The 22,537-nt window shown below is 38.5% G+C and overlaps 1 protein-coding gene across 1 annotated transcript in view; it reads left to right on the forward strand.

Moving 5' to 3' along the window:
- Positions 1–22,537, forward strand: part of GALNT2 (polypeptide N-acetylgalactosaminyltransferase 2) — a gene marked incomplete at both ends in the record, with an annotated part of 100,249 nt that overhangs the window by 37,728 nt on the left and 39,984 nt on the right. Inside the window, 2 exons of the mRNA XM_080615626.1 lie at positions 15,209–15,299; positions 21,044–21,197. Of these exons, the coding sequence (XP_080471752.1) occupies positions 15,209–15,299; positions 21,044–21,197 (245 nt within the window). The remainder of the gene's footprint in view (positions 1–15,208; positions 15,300–21,043; positions 21,198–22,537) is intronic.

Below are 22,537 nucleotides of genomic sequence, written 5' to 3' on the forward strand. Positions count from 1 at the left end.
AGTTTTGGATAGTGTGACTGATCTAAAAATCAAAGCCAGTTGACTAAACATGGTTTATTTATCCACACTATCCAAAACAAGTCATTAGGAAGATGAGAGTACTTGAGCTCTTCTGACTCATGTAGTTTGAAACCTTCCGATTGTTTGATGAGCAATTTGTTTCTTATTCTCTCCTCTAAATCTTTTAGGTGTAAAAAAGTGTTCTAGGACTAAAGAAATACCCAGAACAGTTGTTTTGGTTTGGGTGTGTTTTGTTTTCTTTGTTGCTGTTTTGCCTTAGAGGATCTAGCTTTCAGGTTTGAGATACTGGATGTCTACAGCTATAACCTGTTGCTCAGCCTTTTAATGAAAAGACTGGCTGATGAAGCTTGACACTTATAATGCCTCATTGTGATGATGAATTATGGATGATTTGGAAGAACAGTGATGAAGGAAGTAGTTTAAAAAGTCAGTGATACAACTGCCTTCAGACCTACATGTAGTATACTGTGTTACTACTTGTTCCCTTCATTCCCCTGTTGTCTGAACTGTTGGGGCTGGACAGCTGTTACATGCCTTTGTAAAGGATGACCTTGCTTGAAGTTCTGTGTAAAATGAGATTCTGTGTAAAAGAGAGATTAAACAGTATCTGCAGTTCAGTAAAAGTGGAAAATACAGCCGTAGCAATCTGACTGCACAGTCCAGTGTTGACATATTTTTTTTGTGAGATAAGATGTCTGATAAATTCAGTCAACACAGTGGCACTTCATAATGGAGTGTCAAACTGATTTAAAGACAGTGATCCTCTTTTTACCTGGAAAGAAGGTTGCTATCCTGTAGAGATGATGTTCTAGTCAGATAACAATTGGAAAGAGTAGATGAGTCAGATTTCAGGTGTGGAGTGGTGTTACTGCTGTGCAAAACTGAGGACTGCATCTGCAGTGTATGCAAGGGCATAAGTAAGCCCTGTGTTTTCAGATGAATAAAGGAAAGAAAATGTCACTGTTTCAAATCATATTGTGTGGAATAGCCAATACTAAAATTCTTTTTTCCTACCACTTCAGATATTTCATTGTCGGTCGTTCTGCTACTGTTTTGACTGTTACAGAAAATGAAATGAAAAATGATGAGAAATAAGAAATAATATCCTATTAATGACCTCTTTATTGTCATGAGTAGTGTTTTCTTTAAAAATTATTTGTAGTGTTAGATACTCAGTACATTACCTGACTGTCTTGCTTGATTGACCACCACCATCTGAGTGAGTTACGATGTTCATGTAGAGTAATTGAAGTATTTGGAGCAGCGCAGTGATCTTTCTCAATATTAAGCCTGCTGGTCAGTACAAGCATCAAGCTGGTAACTGGAGCTAGTTTGAGGTGTGGAGCTGCCTTCTATTGCATTGGCATACATTATATTTCCTGAGCGCTGTATAGTCCTTATTCTTTCATCTTTAAGGACTTTTCTAATCCATGTGACAATGTATTTTGCAGGAAGCTGAACACGCCTTTTTATTCTACCAGCTACATTTGAGAATGCTGCTGTGGCCTGAGTTTAAGATAATTGATACTACTATCTTTTTCCCTTATTTTTCATGAGATCTTGTTTCTTCTCTTTGGCAGTTTTTGCCTTCTTTGGTGTAATACATCTCTTAATTTTGTTATTTGCTGCTGTGCTATCATCAGGATTTAAACTCTTTTCTCACTTGCCAGAGAGCAATTTTTTTTTTTTCCTGACTTTTACTGATAGCTCAAATTACTTGTTAGGACTTCTGTTGCACTTTTGAAAGTGCACTTGGTCTCCCACCCTTGTGCCTGCCCCCATTTTTCTGTCACAAAGTCAGTCTGCAGTTTGAGTTCACATCTGGCTGCTAACGTGAAAAGGTACTTCTCTCTATGTATGCATATGTGTATATATTTTTGTGTGTGCATATATATGTGTATATGCATCCGTGCACATGAATTAAGGAGTCATTCTCTTCAAATCTTTTTTATTTTCTGAATTACTTTGGATGACTTATGACTTAAATGTCAGTATATGGGTGTATCTAGTGAGAGGAGGCAGAGCACTTGCTGTTGAAAATAGTGGGGTAGTACATATTGTGGAAACAGTAGATGATGAGAGTGACGTTTTGCTCTTATCTTTTATATACTATTCATTACTTCCAAAGCAGATGATGGCTTATACCTCATCTTTTGGCATTTTCCAACATTAAAGCCAATATTCAATTTCCAATTAGGTAGTGAAAAACCTTGTTCGAGCTAATGAATTCTAGAAAATGGTAGCTCATAAAATCCTACAAAAGGGTTTAGGCAGCCTTAAACTGGAATCTGAGTTGGAGTCGTCTTTCCTGTCAGAGTCTTTTGAGTTGTTAAATTCCAAGACTTTTTCTTATTGGTAGGTTTGACAGCCAGCACAAAAGCTTTCTGTGCTGCACCTGGTTTAGCCGTCATGCTTGGCTCAGCCTTTAATTCTGGCTTTCCTTCTCTGAGGTCGGTTTCTGTGATAAGGGCTCTTTGTGGAGGCTGTGTGAGATCTCCACAAAGGGTGCACAGTTGGTGACCTCTCCTCTGAGGGACTGCAGATGAATGGGCCATAACTTGAGCAGGATTTATCCTCCATCCTCTTCTTGATAGGCTTTAACATCCAGAAAGAGGTTTTCCACCTCTTTTTAGAATGAGGTTAACTCCAGTGTGCATGTATAGTATGAAATCACCTTCCAGCTTGCTGCTTTCAAGTGTGCAGGATTTCTGGGATGCTTCAGTAAACTTCCCAGTCCTTTCTAAACATCTTGCTCTCAGTTGTGAAAACTCTTCTTCCTGTGAAGAGGTTAGTATATTTTTAGCATTGTCTTACAACTGAAGGTTGTGTTCTCCCAGGTTTCATAGGTACATCTCATCCACAGTGGAAATCTTGGCAGTTTTGTGCACAGGACCTAAATCCTATCTAAAGGGCTCAATTTTATATATTTGGTATAGAATTTGGTATAGAATTTATTTGCATAAAGCTGCTGCTCCCCTCTATGCCTCCCCATCTGCCTTTGGTCATAGACTTGCTCATCTGCCTTGCTCAGGACTGAACGAACAGGATCCCAACATGAAGGAATGTACTTTCTCACAAAAGGGCAGGCAAACTAATGAAGTGCAGTTTGGAGGAGAAGATAGGAATGTGCTAGGAGCAGAATGCCTAGCAGCAAGGTGAAATGCCTTATTTCCCTCCTTGAAGCTGTGGGTCTGTGTGTGTCTGAAATTCTACTAAAAGAGTGCTGTGACATGGGTTTCCTGTATTAGCATTAGTTTGGGTGTTAACCTTAGATAAAAAAAGCAAGCTTCTTCCCTCCCCTCCCCCAGTTGGTGCCTTATTGCAGAATCGTGCTTTTTAAAGGTAGAATATTGTATAGCTTTGTTCTTTGCTTCTTAGACACAAAGATTTGCATTACCTATTTCAGATGCAGATCTTAGTACTAAAATTTGGCAGAAAGCTTGAAGGAAGTATATATGTCCCTTATCTCTGTAGTGTATTTGTATGCAGGGGTTTGCCTTTCATACTTCTTGTCTGGTTTGTCATAGCCATTTGTTTCAATATGGGATTGTCTATGATTTAGTAGTCCAGAGTATTTCAGATGAATGATGTTGTTTAGATCCGGCAAAACTGGCGGATGTTATTGGCAATTACCTGTGTGAATTTCATACTATGGAACCTTTAATGTTTGAATGCATTAGTAGTTACCATTTACTGTCAGAATTTTTCCATTATACTGAAACTTTATACTTGTGGGCAGCATTTTTAATTTTGATTTTTCTTTTTATTTTTTCTTAAAGTGAGAATCTGCAGTGAAATACTGATGGTAAATACTGATACTGTGTCATGTGCCCAGACCCGCAGAGACTTGTCCATAAATCCTAATGTAGAGATGGAAGAGAAAATATGCAGGGAGTTATGGAAGGCAGAAATCATCTGTCAAATGCAAGCTTTTTGTAAGGTTATTAAATTAGAGGAGTTACGAAGTATTTTTTCAGACTTCTGGGACTTATGCCATCTGTGTTCAAAGATTTCCCCCTTAAACAGAGGTAGAAGGAAATAATTCTCTTGTTTTTCAGTGTCTCTACTTTCTGAATCTGAAGATTAACCTTTTCCTCATTTTTAAAAGATAGAGATTTTAAGTCAGTCTCATGTTTTGTTTTTCTATTGTTTTCTTAAAGAACAAAACAATACTTTTGCAAGCTGTGGAAAAGATCCAAAACACAGCAATTTTAATTCCCTTTTCTCAAACTATCTTTGGTTTCCTTACATGGCTGAGGTAACCTTTTGTTAGGGCTGAGAAAATACAGTGTAATGTTGTGTTGCTTCATTGCATCATAGCCCTGCAGATCTCATCCAGCAAAGCACTCAACCTGTTAACTGCATCTTGTTTTTCTCTTTTTCTTCCGCTTTTCTCATCCAGAGTTGTTCTCTTGGATTCGATTTCCAATGTTGTTTTATTTTAGTAGCCACCTCGTTCCATTTACTAACAAAGGGCAGACACAACTATCACAGCTGTTTTGCCTTTAGATATACTTGTGTTTCTGATAAATATGTATCCTTTTGATGTCAGCTACATTTGTAGGTTTTAAGTAAAACAAAATTAGCTGAAAACAGTTTAGTTCTAGTGGCTTTCTCTTTCTGCTCTCTGTGCTTGAAGATATTTGTAAAGCTATAGGAGTTTTTTTTGCTTTCATTTTTCCCTTCTGCACCAGCTGGTTCTTGCATTGCAGCTGAGGGATTGCCTACTGCTGCCCTCAGAAGTGTGTAGATGGAGAATCATAGAACCATAGAATAGTTAGGGTTGGAAAGGACCTTAAGATCATCTAGTTCCAACCCCCCTGCCATGGGCAGGGATGACTCCCACTAAACCATGCCACCCAAGGCTCTGTCCAGCCTGGCCTTGAACACCCTCAGGGATGGAACATTCACAACTTCCTTGGGCAACCCATTCCAGTGCCTCACCACCCTTACAGTAAAGAACTTCTTCCTTATATCCCATCTGAGCTTCCCCTGTTTAAGTTTGAACCCGTTAGCCCTTGTCCTGTCACTACAGTCCCTGATGAAGAGTCTCTCCCCAGCATCCTTGTAGGCCCCCTTCAGATACTGGAAGGCTGCTATGAGGTCTCCACGCAGCCTTCTCTTCTCCAGGCTGAACAGCCCCAACTTTCTCAGCCTGTCTTCATACAGGAGGTGCTTCAGCTCCCTGGCCATCCTCGTGGCCCTCCTCTGGACTTGTTCCAACACTTCCATGTCCTTTTTATGTTGAGGACACCACAACTGCACACAATACTCCCAGTGAGGTCTCACGAGAGCAGAGTAGAGGGGCAGGATCACCTCCTTTGACCTGCTGGTCATGCTCCTCTTGGTACATCCCAGGATATGGTTGGCTTTCTGGGCTGCGAGCGCACACTGAAGCTGGCTCATGTTCATTTTCTCATCGACCAACACCCCCAAGTCCTTCTCTGCAGGGCTGCTCTGAATCTCTTCTCTGCCCAACCTGTAGCTGTGCCTGGGATTGCTCCGACCCAGGTGTAGGACCTTGCACTTGTCATGGTTCAACTTCATCAGGTTGGCTGATGCCCACCTCACAAGTGTGTCAAGGTCCCTCTGGATGGTATTCCTTCCCTCCAGCATATCAACTGAACCACACAGCTTGGTGTCATTGGCAAACTAATTGGAAATACCTGGACTACTGGAATAGTTCAGTATACTTAATTTTTCGGATGCATACGTTTTAAGTTGAGTTCTGATTATGTGTTCAATCCTTCACTTTTAATTATTTAACTCCAGTTTCCTGGACATCCAGAAAATAGTAAATATTAGAACAGAGCGCTATACCTTTTGCTTTCTTTGCTTTCCCCCTTTGCGCCATACCCTGTGGTAGAAGAGGTTTAGTTTTTCCTTTAAAGAGTCAGTCTTATAGCTAAGAGCAAGCAGTGATGAGTTGAATTCAAAGAGTATTAGGGACAGGACTTTGAGATGCTGGGTAATTCATTGGACACTTCTGATATTGTAGAATTAACAAGAGGTGACGTTAGATCATGCCTGAGCATTTGTTGGAGTAATTGCATTCTTTCAAGCAGAAAAAATTATAGTGGTTTTGAGTGATGGGTGAATTAATATTGTAACTGAGCTTGTAATCCTTTACTTGTAATAGGAACACCCCTTTCAGCACTCTTTTCCCCTGCTACCCTGACTGCTGCTTCCCTTGCATCAAATACATTGGATAATTTAGCAGCTGATCTTGTGGTTTAAAAAAAGACCAACCAGTGAAATAATGCATCCGTACATCCCCCCAGCTTACTGTCAAGTCAGCCAAATGAATGCGATCACCTGATCTGCCACACCAGTCTATAAGGGGAGAAGTAGGGACAGTCCAGCAGCTCAGGATGGAGGTGTGATGAAGTGTGAACAGCCTCTTTCAGCAGCAGCAGCAGCATCTGGCCTTTAAAGCTGATGACTTGTCAGGGTAAGCAGCACCAGCTACATGCTTCCTGTGCAAAGCATTGCAGCAGTTCAGGATTATATTGTCCTTCTGGTTTCTTCCTCTTGCTGAACTAGTTGCTCCAAGGGACCTTTCGTCTGCTGTAAGTAAAATCAACTGGGATTGTTAAGCAGGGGTTTAATCTAATCTCATTAATTTTTTGAATGACTAATGGGCCAACCGTATCTCTTGGATCTGAGTTGGAGTCTGTGTACTTGTATTAAGCTACTTGAATGTTCAGATTTCACGTCTTGGAGAGTGCTCAAGCAAGAAAATGGATGCACATAGTAATTCTCAAACAGGAGCTATGGATGGACTTTGAAAGAAGCACAGTGGGCAGATACTGTTTGTGAATCAAGTCATGCCTTACTTTTTTGGCATCTGTTGCCCTTTTTCCTGCCTTTTCTTATTCCATAAACTCGTAAATTAAAAGAATAATAATAATAAAAAAAATCAAAATACTCTATGCAAATGTTATGAAGTGTGGGAAAAGCAGTAGGTACCAGATAGGCATGCTAAAACTAATGCTACTGTCTGAGTATGTACCTCAAAACAATTCTTAACCAATATAAGATATGGTGACAAAATCCTTCCTGAAGGCAAACATTCCAATAAGATGCCTTTAACAAGTTGCAAATGATAAAGTTTTATGATGTTTTTGTGGCTTTTCCTTTTTTGCTGTTGAAGTTTTTTCCTGGCATATGTATAACAGATCAAATCACCCCATTCCTTTTGATTGATGATGATTTATGATTAATTTATTCTCGGATTTTTTCCCACGCTAGAGCAACTAAAAGAGCAACATAAACACCATTGCTGCTGAGTGTGCACTTACTGTGTAAATCATGGAGCTGTGTGTCTGCACTGACAATAATTTTAGAATAGAAGGCTGTTATAAACATTATTTAAAAAAAACCCCATAAATAAACTATTGAAATAAATGTCTTACTTTATCTAAGTCTTTCCTTTTGGGAAGTAGAATTGAGTGATAATAGACTTAAATGTTACCTTGATTTTAAATAATCATTGCATATGTTTTGTGATGTTTTATTTTCACAGTTTGTGGCACGTAGTTCAGGCAAGTGAGATTTTTTTTGAGACATGATAAATACAAAAGGAAATACTGGATGCTGTTTCTGACTCCCTGCTGTCATGCTCAGAGATGTTTATTTGTTGCTTTCGAAGTTACTGGTGCATTTGAGAGTTTGCTCCTCTGTCAGACCCAGTACTCTTAAATGTTTCTCCTCCCCTACCATCCATTCTTATACATGAACCATGAGGATTGCATAGTCTTGGGGGAAAAAAAACCAACCCCAAAACAGCAAAGCCTTTTAATGGCTGCTCTGTAGTATTTGTTGCTTTCATGGGGCTGTTCAGTCTGGAGAAGAGACCTCATAGCAGCCTTCCAGTATCTGAAGGGGGCCTACAAGGATGTGAAAGAGAGACTCTTCATTAGGGACTGCAGTGATAGGACAAGGGGTGATGGGTTCAAACTTAAACAGGGGAAGTTCAGGTTAGATATAAGGAAGAAGTTCTTTACTGCAAGGGTGGTGAGGTACTGGAACAGGTTGCCCAAAGAAGTGGTTGTCGTGGTTTAAGCCCAGGCTGTAAATCAGAACCATGCAGTCCACTACCCCCCCCCCACCTTTCTTCCCTCTGCTTCTGGAGGGACGGGGAGGAGAATCAAAAGAATGCAACTCCCACGGGTTGAGATAAGAACAGTTTAATAACTAAGGTATAACACAAATCACTACTGCTACCACTGATAGTAATAATGATAAAGGAAATAACAAGGAAGAGAATACAACCGCTCACCAACCGGTACCTCGCCTCTACCCCGCAGTGATCTAGCCCTTCCGGGAACTCTCAGTTCTACATCCTGGGCATGACGTGCTATGATATGGAATACCTCTTTGGCTAGTTTGGGTCAGGTGTCCTGTCCCTGCTTCCTCCCGGCTTCTCCTCCTCCCTGGCAGAGCATGAGACTCACAAAGTCCTTGGTCAGGGTAAACATTCTGACCAGCAACTGAAAACATCGGCTTTATCAGTATTTTTCCCAGGCCGAAAGTCAAAAACACAGCGCTGCACCAGCTACGAAGAAGGAGAAAAAATGACTGCTACTGCTGAACCCAGGACAGTGGTAAATGCTCCATCCCTGTCAGTGTTCAAGGTCAGGCTGGACAGAGCCTTGGGAGACTTGGTCTAGTGTGAGGCAGCCCTGCCCATGGCAGGAGGGTTGGAACTTTCTAACCCTAACCATTCTATGATTCTGTACCAGGAACTTCAGATAAAGCATTATTTTTTTGTCTAATCCATTCTGGGTTTATAAAATGTCAGGTTTTATAGTTGTTTTGGTACTTCATATAGTGTCTAAGTTCTAAAATATGTATTTTGCCGTAAGTGAAGGTAAAATTTACAGACAGTGTTGGTCACAGAGGCATTTAATTTTGTCTGGAGACTACAGGTTATAGTAACTGGCATTTCAGAGTGTTTTAAGTGTATTCGCTGAAGTGTACCTAAACATATTTCCTATATATGCAGCTATGAAAATATGATCTTGATTAGTTTTTCCCTCATTTTTTGAGAATTTAAAATAGTCTTTTTGTATGCATGAGGGGTGTGTGTGTCAGTTCCCCCCTGCAGTATTCAAACATATGAAAGGAATGTGCCCTTGACAGCACTTCGCTTACTCTGAGTAAAGGAATAAGAATGAAAATGAAGTGATCTTTGCTGTAATAGTTTTAGACATTGTGTCTAACAGTGATAATCTGTTTTGCAAAGTACATACATTTTCAGTGTTTTTTCTGTTTATACTTTGCTTCTTGGTGTACTTGGAAATGTCTGTTTTACTAATGCTAAGCAAGTGGGCAATCAAAGGAAGTCAGCATTTGTTTATGGGATATTTTCTGCTCATCTTGCCTGTAAGAAGCAGCATTTCAGGCATTTTCAGAGCACTCTTTATCTCTGTTTCATAGAAAGCATTTTTGCTGACAAGGAAAGACATGGGTGCCCCTTAATGTAATTGCATTAAGTTGCTGGAATGCTTGCTTGGCATGTAGGAAAGCTGGATTCATTTACTATAGCAAGAGAGACTTGGAGTCATGTTTCTGAAGACTTCTTGGAAGGCAACAAGTGAGCATTAGGTCAGAAAGCAAGCCAACAGGCTGGATGCTATCCTCTCCTGAAGGGTCTCCCGGGTTAGAAGGAACAGGCACTTCAGAGCCTGCTTAGCTATTCTACAGACATTTAACATGATGTAATTAAAGATTATAAACTAAACTGGGGGGGGGGGGAATGAGGCAGTGCCACCAGCAGTAGCAAGGAAGAATGGGCTTTGGCTGCGACTGCGGCTTAGGCAGTTGTCTGACAGCTCGGCTTTGAGTCCTGTTCTTAGGTAGCTAAGCTCTAAGGAGTCTTCATGCTTGGTTTAGAGATCTGAACTGTAGCCGGCATTAAACTGTTGCAGTGCCAAGTGCTGCTCTACATAATGTCAAAGTGCTTTTGTGTATCTGGCCCCAAGTATATGATCATAACAGAAGTATATGAACTGCTGAAATGAGTGTCATCTGCAGCGAGAGCACCCATTCCAAAAATCATCAACTGATTTGCCTGATCTGTACTGCATGATGCAGCAAAGCCTTGTATTAGGCCAGTTGGATCAAATGATGCTCTTGAAGATGCTGCCAGTATTCAGTTTCCTCTTAGAAAATCATCAGTAGAAGAAAATCTGTCTGCAGCTGGCCCTTGGCCAACATCTTAAAAGCAAGTACCAAACCATATATTAAGCCTTAGCATGTCCCATGAAGTCACATTCTTCAATTATTCTATCTGACTGTATGCTGCCAAGGCAAGTAGACCTTGGTTTTATTCTGTGTAATTCCCCACTTCATGTATTCTGTGTGAATTTCTTTGAAAAGTTGTGCTGGTACATGGTGATGAGCAAAGCAGTTGGTTTGATGTGTGTCTAGGACAGCTGGATAACTTTAGCCTTTGGGTAGCGCTCTGTTGGGTAGCTTGTGAGATGTTTTCATTTGGCTGTCATCTTTCCATGGAAAAGTTGTTGAACAGCTGTACATGTGGTACAGTCCTAGCTCCCAACCATCTCCTTTGCCCACATCTTCAGCATCTGGGTTGTCTGTGAGAGCAATGGCTAGCATTGGAGACACACTCAGCTCTCATTTAAGATGTTTCCAACCACAAGAGCTTTGCTGAAGTCTCTGTTGACTTGCCACTTGTAAGGCGTGTGGTATCTTAATATATCTAGTGATGTTACATGTTGGTAAGTTGTTCTCTTGTTGATAGAAGCCAGTGTAGGATAGAAATCTCTGCCATAATGAGATCTAATTCATAGCAGTTAAATGTCAAATCCGTGATACTTGAAACTATAATTAAAGGAAGAAAAGCATTGGAAGACAGAAATAGGAAAACAGTAGTGGTTTTAAGTTTTTTTTATGTAGGAGCGATACCTAGGGACTTGGATCAGTTTAATATCTCTTTTACTGTGCCAAATGGAACAACAATTGACAAAATGCTAATTGCTTTGCAATGCTTGTAAGGAATATAGTAATCAATGCAAATAAATGTATCAAAACCAGAAAGGTAAATGGCCTGCAAGAGCTAAGTAACAGTAATGAAATTATCCACTAATGTACATCTTTGTGTAATTGCTGCTTTCTAAACTCGGTTGGCACTAGTCTTAAATTTCTTGTTGAATGTGATCGTGTCTTGTTATAGATGTGTAGAAATGCTGTAAAAATGTGTTTGAATCTTGCTTTGCATTTGTACTACCTCATCCTCCCTATCCCCTCACAGTCAGAGCAGCTGCAAATGTGTAACTAATCATTTCCTGAAAGAATTTTTCAAGTCTAGTTCTCAAAACTGGATTTTCATATTGCATCTTTGTCATATCTCAAATTCAATCTACAGTCTTAGTTGAGTGGGTGAGTTGAGCAGGGGAAGAAAAGTGGTTATAGCAGGGCTTGTAAACTGATGTAGGCTTTCTGAGGCATAGAGAGTTTATTATATCCTGAAAGGGAATGTTGCTGCACTTCAGTGATTAATCAGCCTAACAAAAAAGTGAAATAAAACCTAACTCCCCCAAATTTATTCAATATAACCCTACTGAATTGTGGTTATGGCTTGCAAGGATGTTTTAGCAATTTGGTAAGTAAATATACATCACCAACTTCTGAGGTTTTGGAGTAGCAAAGGTATTTAGATAAACTAATTTAAAAATTACATTTAGTTTAGATAAATTTGATACATATAAAACATTATTACAATACCGCTGTAAGTTTTCCCACTGAATAGAGTCAAAAGGTTGCAGTTTTGTTTCTTTGCATGTCATCTGGTACTGAATCCAGAATTAATAAGAAGCAGTGACATGATGTGTAAAATTAATGTATGCCAAATCCCTGCAACGTGTGCCCTATAGCTAGTGTGTACTTCATTTGATGTTGCTGTATGTATCCTGGCATGAGAAAACAACTGCATGATTAATGAGCACAAGCGTATTACTCTAGTGGCATTCCATGTGTATCTAATGTTTGGTTACTGTCTCTGCTAGTTTGCCATCTACCGTTTTTATTTTTTCATAAGGTCAAAGTACTTGCCCAGGTGTATTTACAGCATTTACATATTTAGGTTGTAGCCTCATATTGTCAGCTTTCTTAATATGTTAGGAAAGTAGTATTTTAAAGTATTAGCTACTAATAGTATTAATGTATTAATAGGATTTTAGTACAGAAAAAGCTTTAGCCTTTTCTTTTTTTATTTTTGTTCATTAAATCTCCCTCTTGTGCTCTCATGATTAGAGCTGTGCCTCCTCTTAAATGATTTCAGTTGCTTTCAATCTTGCCTTGAGCTTAGCTTTTTGTATGGCTTACTTTTGTCAGTGCAGGCATTGTTAATCTTTTACCAAGAAGATTACTCATCAAATGCAAGCAGCTTCTTAAGATCACATTAGAAGTTGGGATTTTGTCTCACTCCAAGCAAGCTGAAAAAGCAACTCTGTCCCATGACGATGACAACATGGGAATGTCATTTGACCCTGTGATTCATTCATTTATTGCACCAAATTAACATGCTGAAGCAATTAAGTCAGAGATGTAAAGAAAGTGGCTCTACTTATGTCTGTGGTTTTAATGTCTGCTTTCTTCTTTTGTACACCTGAGTTCTCTGTAAAGGGTATACCATATTGTTTGCCCCTAAAAAGCCTGGTTTTCCCACATGGACCCAAATGCTTTACTGGGTGAAAGTGCTTACAGCAGAACATCACTTTTAGCTACGTAGTCAGTTTTAAAAATAATTAAAATAGTTTTCTTTTGGGGAAGAAAAATACCACAAACCCCTAGTCTAGGGCACAAAGGTTTGAGGTTAATAGCCTATATTCTGTTGTCCTGGGAGGCAAGTTGAACGTCTAGCAATCTGAGGTGGGAACTTTCATCCTGGCGGCTTGGCTCACCTCGGAAGGTCTGAAGGCTGTACCCAAGTAGTTTCCTAAAAGCCATACAAAATGGCATTTGGCTGTAAGATCTGAAGTTCACCTTTGGTAGTTGTGTTTTGTTTGTGGTTTTGTTAAACAAACAAACAACAAACCCCAAAGTGAAAGAATTTAATAAATAATTATGCTTAATAGTGCATGTTCCTCATCTAAAAGGATTAATGGAGAGTTTTCTCCTGAAGCCTTAAAGGGAGGGAGAGAATGAGGAAGCACTCAACATTTTTTTGTGTAAGTAAAGGAGAAATCCTTGCAATTTTTCTTTTTCCATTGCTTAATAGATATTTTGCATTTATTTTTCAACTTACGTAGGTATATTTTAGGCTTGTTACAGTAATTTGGGATAATGAAGAACTTTCTGGAAATTTGCAAAACCTGGCCTTCTTATTGGGAAGATTTTTCTTCCAGCTACAGTTGATTCTTAAGTGTTTCCGTAGTGTTGCTATCTTTAATATGATGCACAAAGCCAAAGTGAAATGCAATTTTCTAGAACCAGAGAAAGCTTCTGTTTCAGTATGCTGGTGAGACTCCATGCACAGTGACAGACAGATTCCCTCACTAGCATGAGCCATGATAATTTTCTTGAAATGTACTTGTGTGGTTTTTGGTAGGTGTTCTGGTTTTCCTTGTTGCTGTTGTTTTAAATCTGGAAGTGAAATTATTGACCTTCACAAGCAGTGGCTCAAGGCATATACCAACCTGGTGAAAGGTAGTACAAGAACCTAGACAAATTCCTTCTCTCTAGTATCCTTGATGCATGGTGATATGAAAAACACACATTTCTAGCATTTAATTTTTTAACTAATTTAGTATTTGGATGGCTTTTTTTTATCTGAAAATTATGAACAGTAACAAAAAAGCAGTATTCAGTTTTGCATTACAGTATTTTGGAAATCTGATGCCTTTTTTCAACATACTTCCAAATATTGGTGCCTAGTTAATGTAGACACTTAAGCTGAATTTTTGTTGGAAAATTCAGGCATACTGGGAACATGCTGAAATGATATAATTTGTGGTTGAAATGTTCCCTAAGGTAAGTTTGGCCTGTTCCAGCTACTTACTGTTCTACACAAGGTATTCCCAGATAAGGCTTAGGAACTGGGATAGCAAAGACGGCTTACAGTGTGCACTTTGTACACCCTCACCCTGTTCTGGAGGCTATGACGGATTCCTAGAAGAGATGGGAACTGTTCTGCACTGCTTAGCTTTGTTGCCTGTTAATGTTTTTAGGTGCACTTACTTATTAATATAGGCATAGTATCGTATCTTCTTACCTGATTGTAGTATGGATGTCTTTAGCACAGTTGTGCAAATAAAACTGGTATTATAATTGGTACTTCTTCAGTGCAGATATAGAAAAGGAAACAGAATTTCTTTTGGCAAATGTGTAAAAGCAACAGAAGCTGATGGCACTTAAATCACTTGGCTAAGTGTAGTGTGCAAATCGGCATACAGTCGCTAATTACCTTCTTATAAATACTCTCTTCTCTGCTTCTTTCAAATCCATTATGGGAGAATTCCAGCTTTACATCTTGTATTTTTGTGGTAATGAGCATACCAGAGTGTGGGTTTTTTCTCTTGAAAGGAAAATGAGATTTACAGATTCAGAATAAATGTTGGAAATAGGAAGAGGGGGAAAATGGATTTTTTTCCCCCCTCTCTAAATGGGTATTATCAATATTGCTGGATTTGCAACTCCATAGGAGTTGCCCATGAAGCCCAGAAATGAACACATGAAAATAGCAACTTGAAGATCTCTTGGAAGCATTTTCTTAATAGTAAGGCTGTCACTCTAGATATAACTGCTAGATAATCTGACTTTTCTGTTTGAGAGAAAAAGGGCAGTTCCTTGCTTGAGTAAGGCTTTCTTCAGGCTTTGGGTTTAATCTTTTCGCCTGCGTTGCTCACTTGAATGTTACTTATTTATTTATTTATTTGGAAAGAAAATTCCATCTTTCCTGATAGATTTCCTTCTTTAAACATTTTCTTTTTTTCCCAAATAAGAATTGCTACATAAATTAATTGCAGAATCTGTGTTAAACGTTTGGTCTGAATTTTTACATTTTTCAATGAATGGAAGAAATCATCCTTTCCCTTAAAATCCAAAGTTAGCTCTCTTGGACCACTTCACGTGACAAAACTTAGTTATTGCTGTTTGCTTTGAAAACACAGAATTAGATCAAATAAAGAAGATTATTTTAAAGATTATGTACTTTTTTCAGGAGGACCCAAATGATATCGACCCAAAAAGGAAAGACGTGCGTGGCAGTGATGGGGAAGACAAAGCACAAAGTGTGGAGACGCTACCTCCAGGTATTGCAGTAACATTTTTTATGAAAGATTTACAGCAATGAAACATTTATTATTGAAAGCCATAAAACACAGCAGTTGCTCTGATTGTAGTCATTCTTTGTAGCTTGGAAGTGCTAGGATTATTTTAGCAGTATGTGCTACTGTATTCTTAAAGCTTCAGCTTCCTTATATCTTACCTGCTTCACTGCTCCTTTGAGTTTAAAACCATAGAGAATGTGACTTTTTTGCTAGTACATTTGTAGTGTCCTGCAAGAGGCTTGAGGTGATGTAAAAGCCCTGGGTACAAAAGTAGTCAATTTCTCTTGATGGTCAGTGCTCGCAGGCAACAGGCAAGTTGCCTTGGGACTGTATTCCTGACTGAAGAGTCAGCCAAGGTTCATACTTTTAGTTTTGTCTAGCTTTTGATGGGGTGAATTGTCCTGAGTGTGATGGTGATGTACCTGATTTTTCTCTTACTTGCTCATTATTTGTCATGTGCTGGCAAATAAGAACAACATGATTTTTGTTCTATTTGAGTGAAATTGTTGTATGCCTTGAGGATGAGCTAGGAAAATCAAATGTTAAGGAATCTTCATTTCATGTGACTGCTTCCATAAACTTTTGCCATTAAACCGTTTCGCATCAATGAGATTTAATAAGTAGCTACAATTGACATAGCAAGAAAAACAGAAATAGTAAAATGGATTTGAATGTTTTACGCTGTACTGAAAAGTTTACCATACAAAGAGGACAACTTATGATCAGATAGCTTCACAACATGTTTTACTCTTCTTTGATTAATCCTAATGTTTGGCTTACAAATTTATCTTACCCAAACATTTGAAATATGATATCATAGGTCTTCAAGAGAAAACTAACCAAGGTAAACTTTCCTTTAGGCAGCTGGAAACTTCCATCCACAATAATGTGTGAGGTATGATTTTTGTTTCACAGTCTTGGATTCCTGGTACAGAATAAGCTGTTTGACATTCATGACTTTTTTTCCTGTAGCCTTTGGCCTACCTTGTCTTAGCTGCTTGCTGGAGAGGGGAAACAAGATTCTGGTTATATATGTATGCTTTTTTGGCAAAACTTTTACTTTGTGTATGAATTGGGTAATAAATCCTAGAGAGCTGAAGAGCCTGGCTTATTCAACTTGATTTCTGGAAGATCTTTTAAAGTGGGTTTTTTTTTTTTTTTTTCCCTTAACAGAACTCTCTGCGAAGTTGTTACTGGGATTATAGGTCAGCCAATTTGCACCTTCCAGCTACTATTCTTACTTCCTCTTTTTTAATGTTTATATATTCCTGGCCAATCTCTGTACATTTCCTGTAAGACTTTCCTTTCTCAGTTGGCCCTAAGTAACCATTCAAGCAGTAAAAGAAGTAGGAAGGGTCACAGGCTGAAAGAGAATGATATCAGAAGCTGAAGGGTTGAAGCTAGAAGTAAAATTAAGTGTAAAATTTGAGAAGTAAAATTAAGAAATAAAAAGTAGAGCAGGGCTGTGCTTTTCATTTCATCTGTTGATTAGTAATCTCTTATGGCTTGATTTAACAGGCAAGAGAATCATTACTGCAAAGTAGGATGAGAGTCTCAAATCAAACATCAAAGGCTACACGGGCAGAATTATGCACTCAAATCACTATTTTGATTATTTTCAATTCATGTAGGCAAACTTCTGAATCCTTATGGCAATGAAGCTTGGAACTCATTTCTGTAGATTCTTTGCACTTTTTCTTTTGTTTTAAAGCTAAATGATCAAGTTTTAGGAGGGCTTTAGTTCAAAACTTTCTTGCTTTTTCCACTGAGATGAGGAGGCCTGTAGTTTAGATTTGGTGTTATGTAGGGTGGTGTCTTCAGAGCTTCTCAGACTTAAGGGACCATTTAATTTATGTTTAAAATGGCCTTATATAAAAATTAAATTATTGAGGTTTTTACCTTCTGTACATCAGTGTATCTATTCTTTGTCATTTGGTGACTCTCTGCAGAGGTCTACTGGTTTGTGAAAATAGTCATGTTAGCTTTTTAGTTAGAAAAACTGACCCTGGATTGTCTGCATGGATAACTGAAGCAAAACTGTATAACCAGTCCTCTGTAATGACAGGAGTTTCAGCAGTTCAATTAAACAGCTCTTTTTGTTATTTAGTAAAGATCTGGAATCTCTTAATGCGTATAAAGCAAATTAATCTTATTTATAGTGAATATCCTACTGCTTTTAAGCTGTATTGAGTAAGAGGAGCGCAAGCTATTTGGGGGATTTTGTATCCATCTATTCCTACTTCGTGGCCTATTGCTTGGCTGCGTGAAGATTTACCTGCAATGCTTTTACTTTTCTCTTCTGTCTCACTTTGAGTTGCTGTTACTGTTATTTATCTTTTCCCTAATACATCTGATTCATATTGCACATTGTTGACAGGGCTTTCTACTGGAGCCAGAATGAGGCTTTGTCTCATTCCTGGCTCCAGAAGCCAAATTCACTTGCTCTTATAATCTGTAGGCTGTCACTGCTTTTTGGTAAACTTAGCTGTATGAAGTAGTCTCCTTTCTGCTAAGGCTTACTCTATGCTTCCTGGACTAGTGTTGCATTTGCTGGTTTTGAAGTCTTGGAAAATGGTAAACAATACATTTAAATGGTTTATATATCAAGCTCTACTTGGATGGGAACTGGAATGGAATAAAATACAGCTATTTATTACAGAGAAAAAAAACCTCAAAATGTGCTTCCTGTTTGAAATAAACCAGCTTATTATTTAAAGTAATAGCAGTGAATTGCACTATTTTTGTTGATGGCCTTCTACAAGATTCCAGAGTTGGGGAATACCTGGGACAAAAAGTAAGTTTCAAAAAACTACTGGATTTCACCTTTTTCTTTTTTTCTACTTAGCTTCTCGGGCTCAGAACAGTCTGTCAAATAAGCACTTGTCATAACCAAGTTTAGCACTGCATCATACCCTGTTGAGCTTAAAAGATGAATTTATTGTCTTTTTAAGTCTCAGTGCAATGCATGTAGACACGTTTGCTCGAATTTAAAGTTACAAACTTGTTTAAGTTTGAAATAATGTAGTTGAGTTTTCCAGTACTTATTCCACCTGGTAAAGTCATTGAAACTTGGGAAGCTACAGAGCCAGCTAACTCCCCAGAAGAAATTAAATCGAATGTGCTCCTATTTGTGTACCCCAGGGAAGTATGCAACAAAAGCAGTATCTATTACTGGAAAGGGTTTAGTTAAACCACTTTTAACTTCCAAATAGTTGATAAATTGTCAGGAAGGCAAGCCTTTCAGCAAAAGTAAGGCTGGACAGTATACTTAGCTATGGATCAGCCTTTCATTTTCCAGCACTTAACTTATTAGCACTTGTAACCATGTGAGCAACCCAAATTATGTCTTGTAGTTCATAAAGTGCGCAACCTGTTTAAGAAGAATGCTTGCAGCAACATCACCCTTTGTCACTAGTGTGATGCCTGTATGATCTCATGTTTTAGCTACTCCTTCCACTGGATGGAAGGCAACTGGAGGAGTGGATGGGGGTGGCAGCAGGCATAGTGTTAAACTCCATAGGAAGTTGAAAAGTTTGAAAGTTGAAAGTCTACGTAAATGCATTTGAAGTGTGGATTATATTTTGTAAAATGCACTAAAAATCTTTATTTTTGGACCAGAAAAGCAGGGACATGACACGTCTTGTACTTAAAAAAAATATTCAACATATGTTCCATGTTGAAGCTATATTACAAATTGGAAGCAAGGGTGATAATGTAGTTTAGTTACCAAGGAATTTGTAAAGCTTTGGAAATGCTACGTGAGAGAGTTATGTGGGGAGATGATCTTGTGATCTGTTTCTTACCAGTTTTCTGAATCAAGCCACTCTTGCATTTTGTATAGTTTTGTTGCAAGTGAAGTTTGATGTCATTGTATCTGGTTATTTGTAGTGTAGTAGCTGGCTGGGGTGTAAACTTGTTTTCAAAGTAAGTTCCTGGAAATATTTTGAAGAAGAACTTGAAAGGCTAAGACAATCTTGGCAATCTGTGGGCTACCAACAGCAGCTTTAAAGCTTCCTTTTTAGAAAAGTAACTGGAATTTGAAAATCTGTGTTTCTCCCTCCAGTTATTTTCCTATCGTTTCCCTTCTGGGCTACTTCACCAAGTATATATTGAATGTTCTGCAGTCTGTTTTTGTTTGACTTTCTAGTTCTGGCTTGTGTGTCTGTACGTGGTTTAACTTTAGGATGGTAGTTCAAATTCCAGTCCAAGTTGCTTTTGTAGATGAGCTCCTTAGATGATCCTGAGATTATAGAGGATTTTTAATCAAGTTGGCTGTATTTGTCTGGTTAAACAACAGACAATTATTTTGTTTAATGATGGAAAGTGTTTGTTCTTTCAGTATCAGAATCTTCTAGCAGGAGTTAACACACCATAGTTGGGGCATGGCTTATGGATAGGAAGCTGTGAATGAGGCCTGCCTTAGTTTCCATACCTAGCAGGGTGAGAGATGGCACAAAGGTAAATCTTGAAGCATCTGAGCAACCTCTTGTTAATAGTTGTTAGAGTATATTCCCCCTAGGCATATCAGCTTAGGATATGCCTGATGTATACTATTTGTCTAAAAGCTGAGTTTGGATAGAGCGACATCTCTGCAACCTGCTATTTACTGAACTTAATTAAAAGTACCTCAAAAATTCTGTGTGTTGGTTATGAAAACAAGGAATATTGACTCCTCTCCTCTATAACAAAAAGTGACCCCAAAAGGCAGCTTTTGCTTTGTGTCTTTTTTTTTTTTCTCTTTTTTTGCAAATGGGAGGTTGTGTTCATCACAAGATACAGCAGGAGATTCTCATGCACATCCATGTTAAAATCAAAATGCCTGTGTTGCACTGGAACTTCAGATCTGATTTTGAGTTAAAGGTATACATTTGCTGGAGGTAGCGCAGGTTTGGCTGTCAATAAGCAAAAAAAGTAAGCACTCAAAAACTGACAAGAACTGATAGTTTTAAGACACTCGGTAAATACCATACGGTTGTTTTATACCTGAAGATGGTGGACATCCTGAAATTTCATTCCTGGTGGCTGGATGTTAATCTGCCACTCTGTGCTAGTGCCACAACCAGTCACATAATAATACAGCCCTTGATAAAGAGGGATTAATTTGTGAATTGTGAAATTTGCAGTTATGTTCAATAAGACATAACTCAAGAGCCATGTTTTGCTCTGCCTGCATGAAATGCTGGTTTGAGAATAATGTTGTCTTGTACTTGTAAAAGGCCTGTTCCTCAAATGCTTTTATTATAACTGACTTTTTACTGATGTAAGGAGACAGTAAATTAAATTATAATGTCTTTGAAGTCTGGACTGAATGTTAAAAATATAACTGTTTCTAGGATAACTTTATAGCCAGATCATTTGCCATGTTAATGCATGTCTATGTGGAGGGTTTTTTTTTCTTATGGAAATTGTGGTAGTTGGAGTTAAAAACCAAGAAAAACTAAACCAAAACAAAACCCCCAAAACGGACAAGATGAGCATAGTCTGGTGATTATTTGTATAAACTGAGATCTGTAAAACTGTTTAATTTTATATTGCTTTGCAGGATGTTCTAGAGGAATTTAATATGCAAAAGTGATTGTAAATGTTGCACTGTTACCAATTGAGGTTTAATTACATTGTTGGAAAATTAAAAACCAAGTTGTTTCATCAGTTATGTTTGGATTGCTGAATGCTGCTTTTTAAATTGGGGAGATTAAATTTGCTATTTTCCTGGTTTTCTATTGTAGGAAAAGTTCGGTGGCAAGACTTTGATCAAGATGCTTATGTTGGCGCTACTGTGGTGCGATCTGGTCAGGATCCATATGCCCGCAATAAGTTCAATCAGGTGGAAAGTGACAAACTGCGAATGGACCGAAGCATTCCTGACACCAGGCATGATCAGTAAGTGCTAAACTGAGTCATGCTTGACTTGGATTAACTGTTCTTTATGTATGGCTTTTGAGCAGCAGGTGGTTTTTCTAAAGCAGGAGAGCTCTTCAGCTTTCAAAATGACAGTAAACACAGTAAACTCTGGTGTGATCCTTGAGCAGTGAGTTAAAGAACAGTGAATCTTAATCAAGGTTTTCCCATTTCCATGACTTCTGTCAGTGTGTATTCTATATCCAAACTAGTGTTGCCTTTCAGTCTCATTTTGTGCTTGTCTGATGGCTTTTCTTGGTTTCTACGTTTGTAAGTCTTTTTCACTGTAAGGATGATCAAACAGTGGAGCAGGTTGCCCAGAGGGGGTGTGAAGTCCCTAGAAATAGGGATGTTCAAAGCCTGCTGTAGCTGGCCCTGCTTTGCTCAAGGGTTTTAGACTGAAAGATTTCCAGGGGTCCCTTCCAATCTCATTTGCTCTGTGATTCTGTTCCTCTAAGTACATGACAGTTGTCACTTCCAGACCTAAAAGAATCCATTTACGCACACCCTGGTGAACATAGAACAGAATTACACTTCAAAATTACTTCAGTTATGCGTGAAAACAACTTTTTTTTGTCAAGCTACTTGTGTACATTCATGAAATAGTACATTTCAGGAAAAAATTTCTTGTGGGCAGAGAACTTTCATTTCAGAAAGGGGCTTGAGTGATTGCAGTGATCTCATTTGAGCAGAAGTGATTAATATGAAAAAGAGAGTTGCATTTGGACTTCCATAACCTCAAAATAATAAAAGCAACTTCAAGTTGGTTTTAAAAATCAGGCAAGCATAGTCTCAAAGCATAAAATTAACCAACTGTGCATAGTTAATATGCCTAACTAATTCTGCAGTTAGGAAGAACATATACCCACCAGACACCTGAGGGAGCAAGGCACCAGTTTTTTCCTCCATAAAGCTCTTTAACCAGGAATGGCATAGTGAAGGGGATTTGTATAAAAATTCAGGCACTTACTATGTCATTTTTAAATCCCTCATATAATAGCATGGGTTAAGTTCTTTAAGTACATGATTGGTAGATAGAGTAAAGCAAGTCTTGTATAATTTGCCATTAATTGAGCAGAAAAGTAGGAAGACTCTAATGTTTCAGTTGTTGCTCTGAAAGCACTAAAAAGCCTGATGCAGATAGCATACGGAGGAGATTTTGAATTTTCTTCATCACGCATACTTTTTGTTTGGTCATGTGCTCCCCACCCCACCAAGATATGCTTTCTAAAACTGGGAATACATGGTCTTTTCCCACAAGAGCGAAGCTCAGCCGCCTTCTAGAAGCTTCTATAATTCAAATATGCTGAATTTGGAACCCT

Source organism: Psittacula echo (assembly GCF_963264785.1).
Source record: "Psittacula echo genome assembly, chromosome: 4".
In the NCBI taxonomy this organism is placed as follows: Eukaryota; Metazoa; Chordata; class Aves; order Psittaciformes; family Psittacidae; genus Psittacula; species Psittacula echo.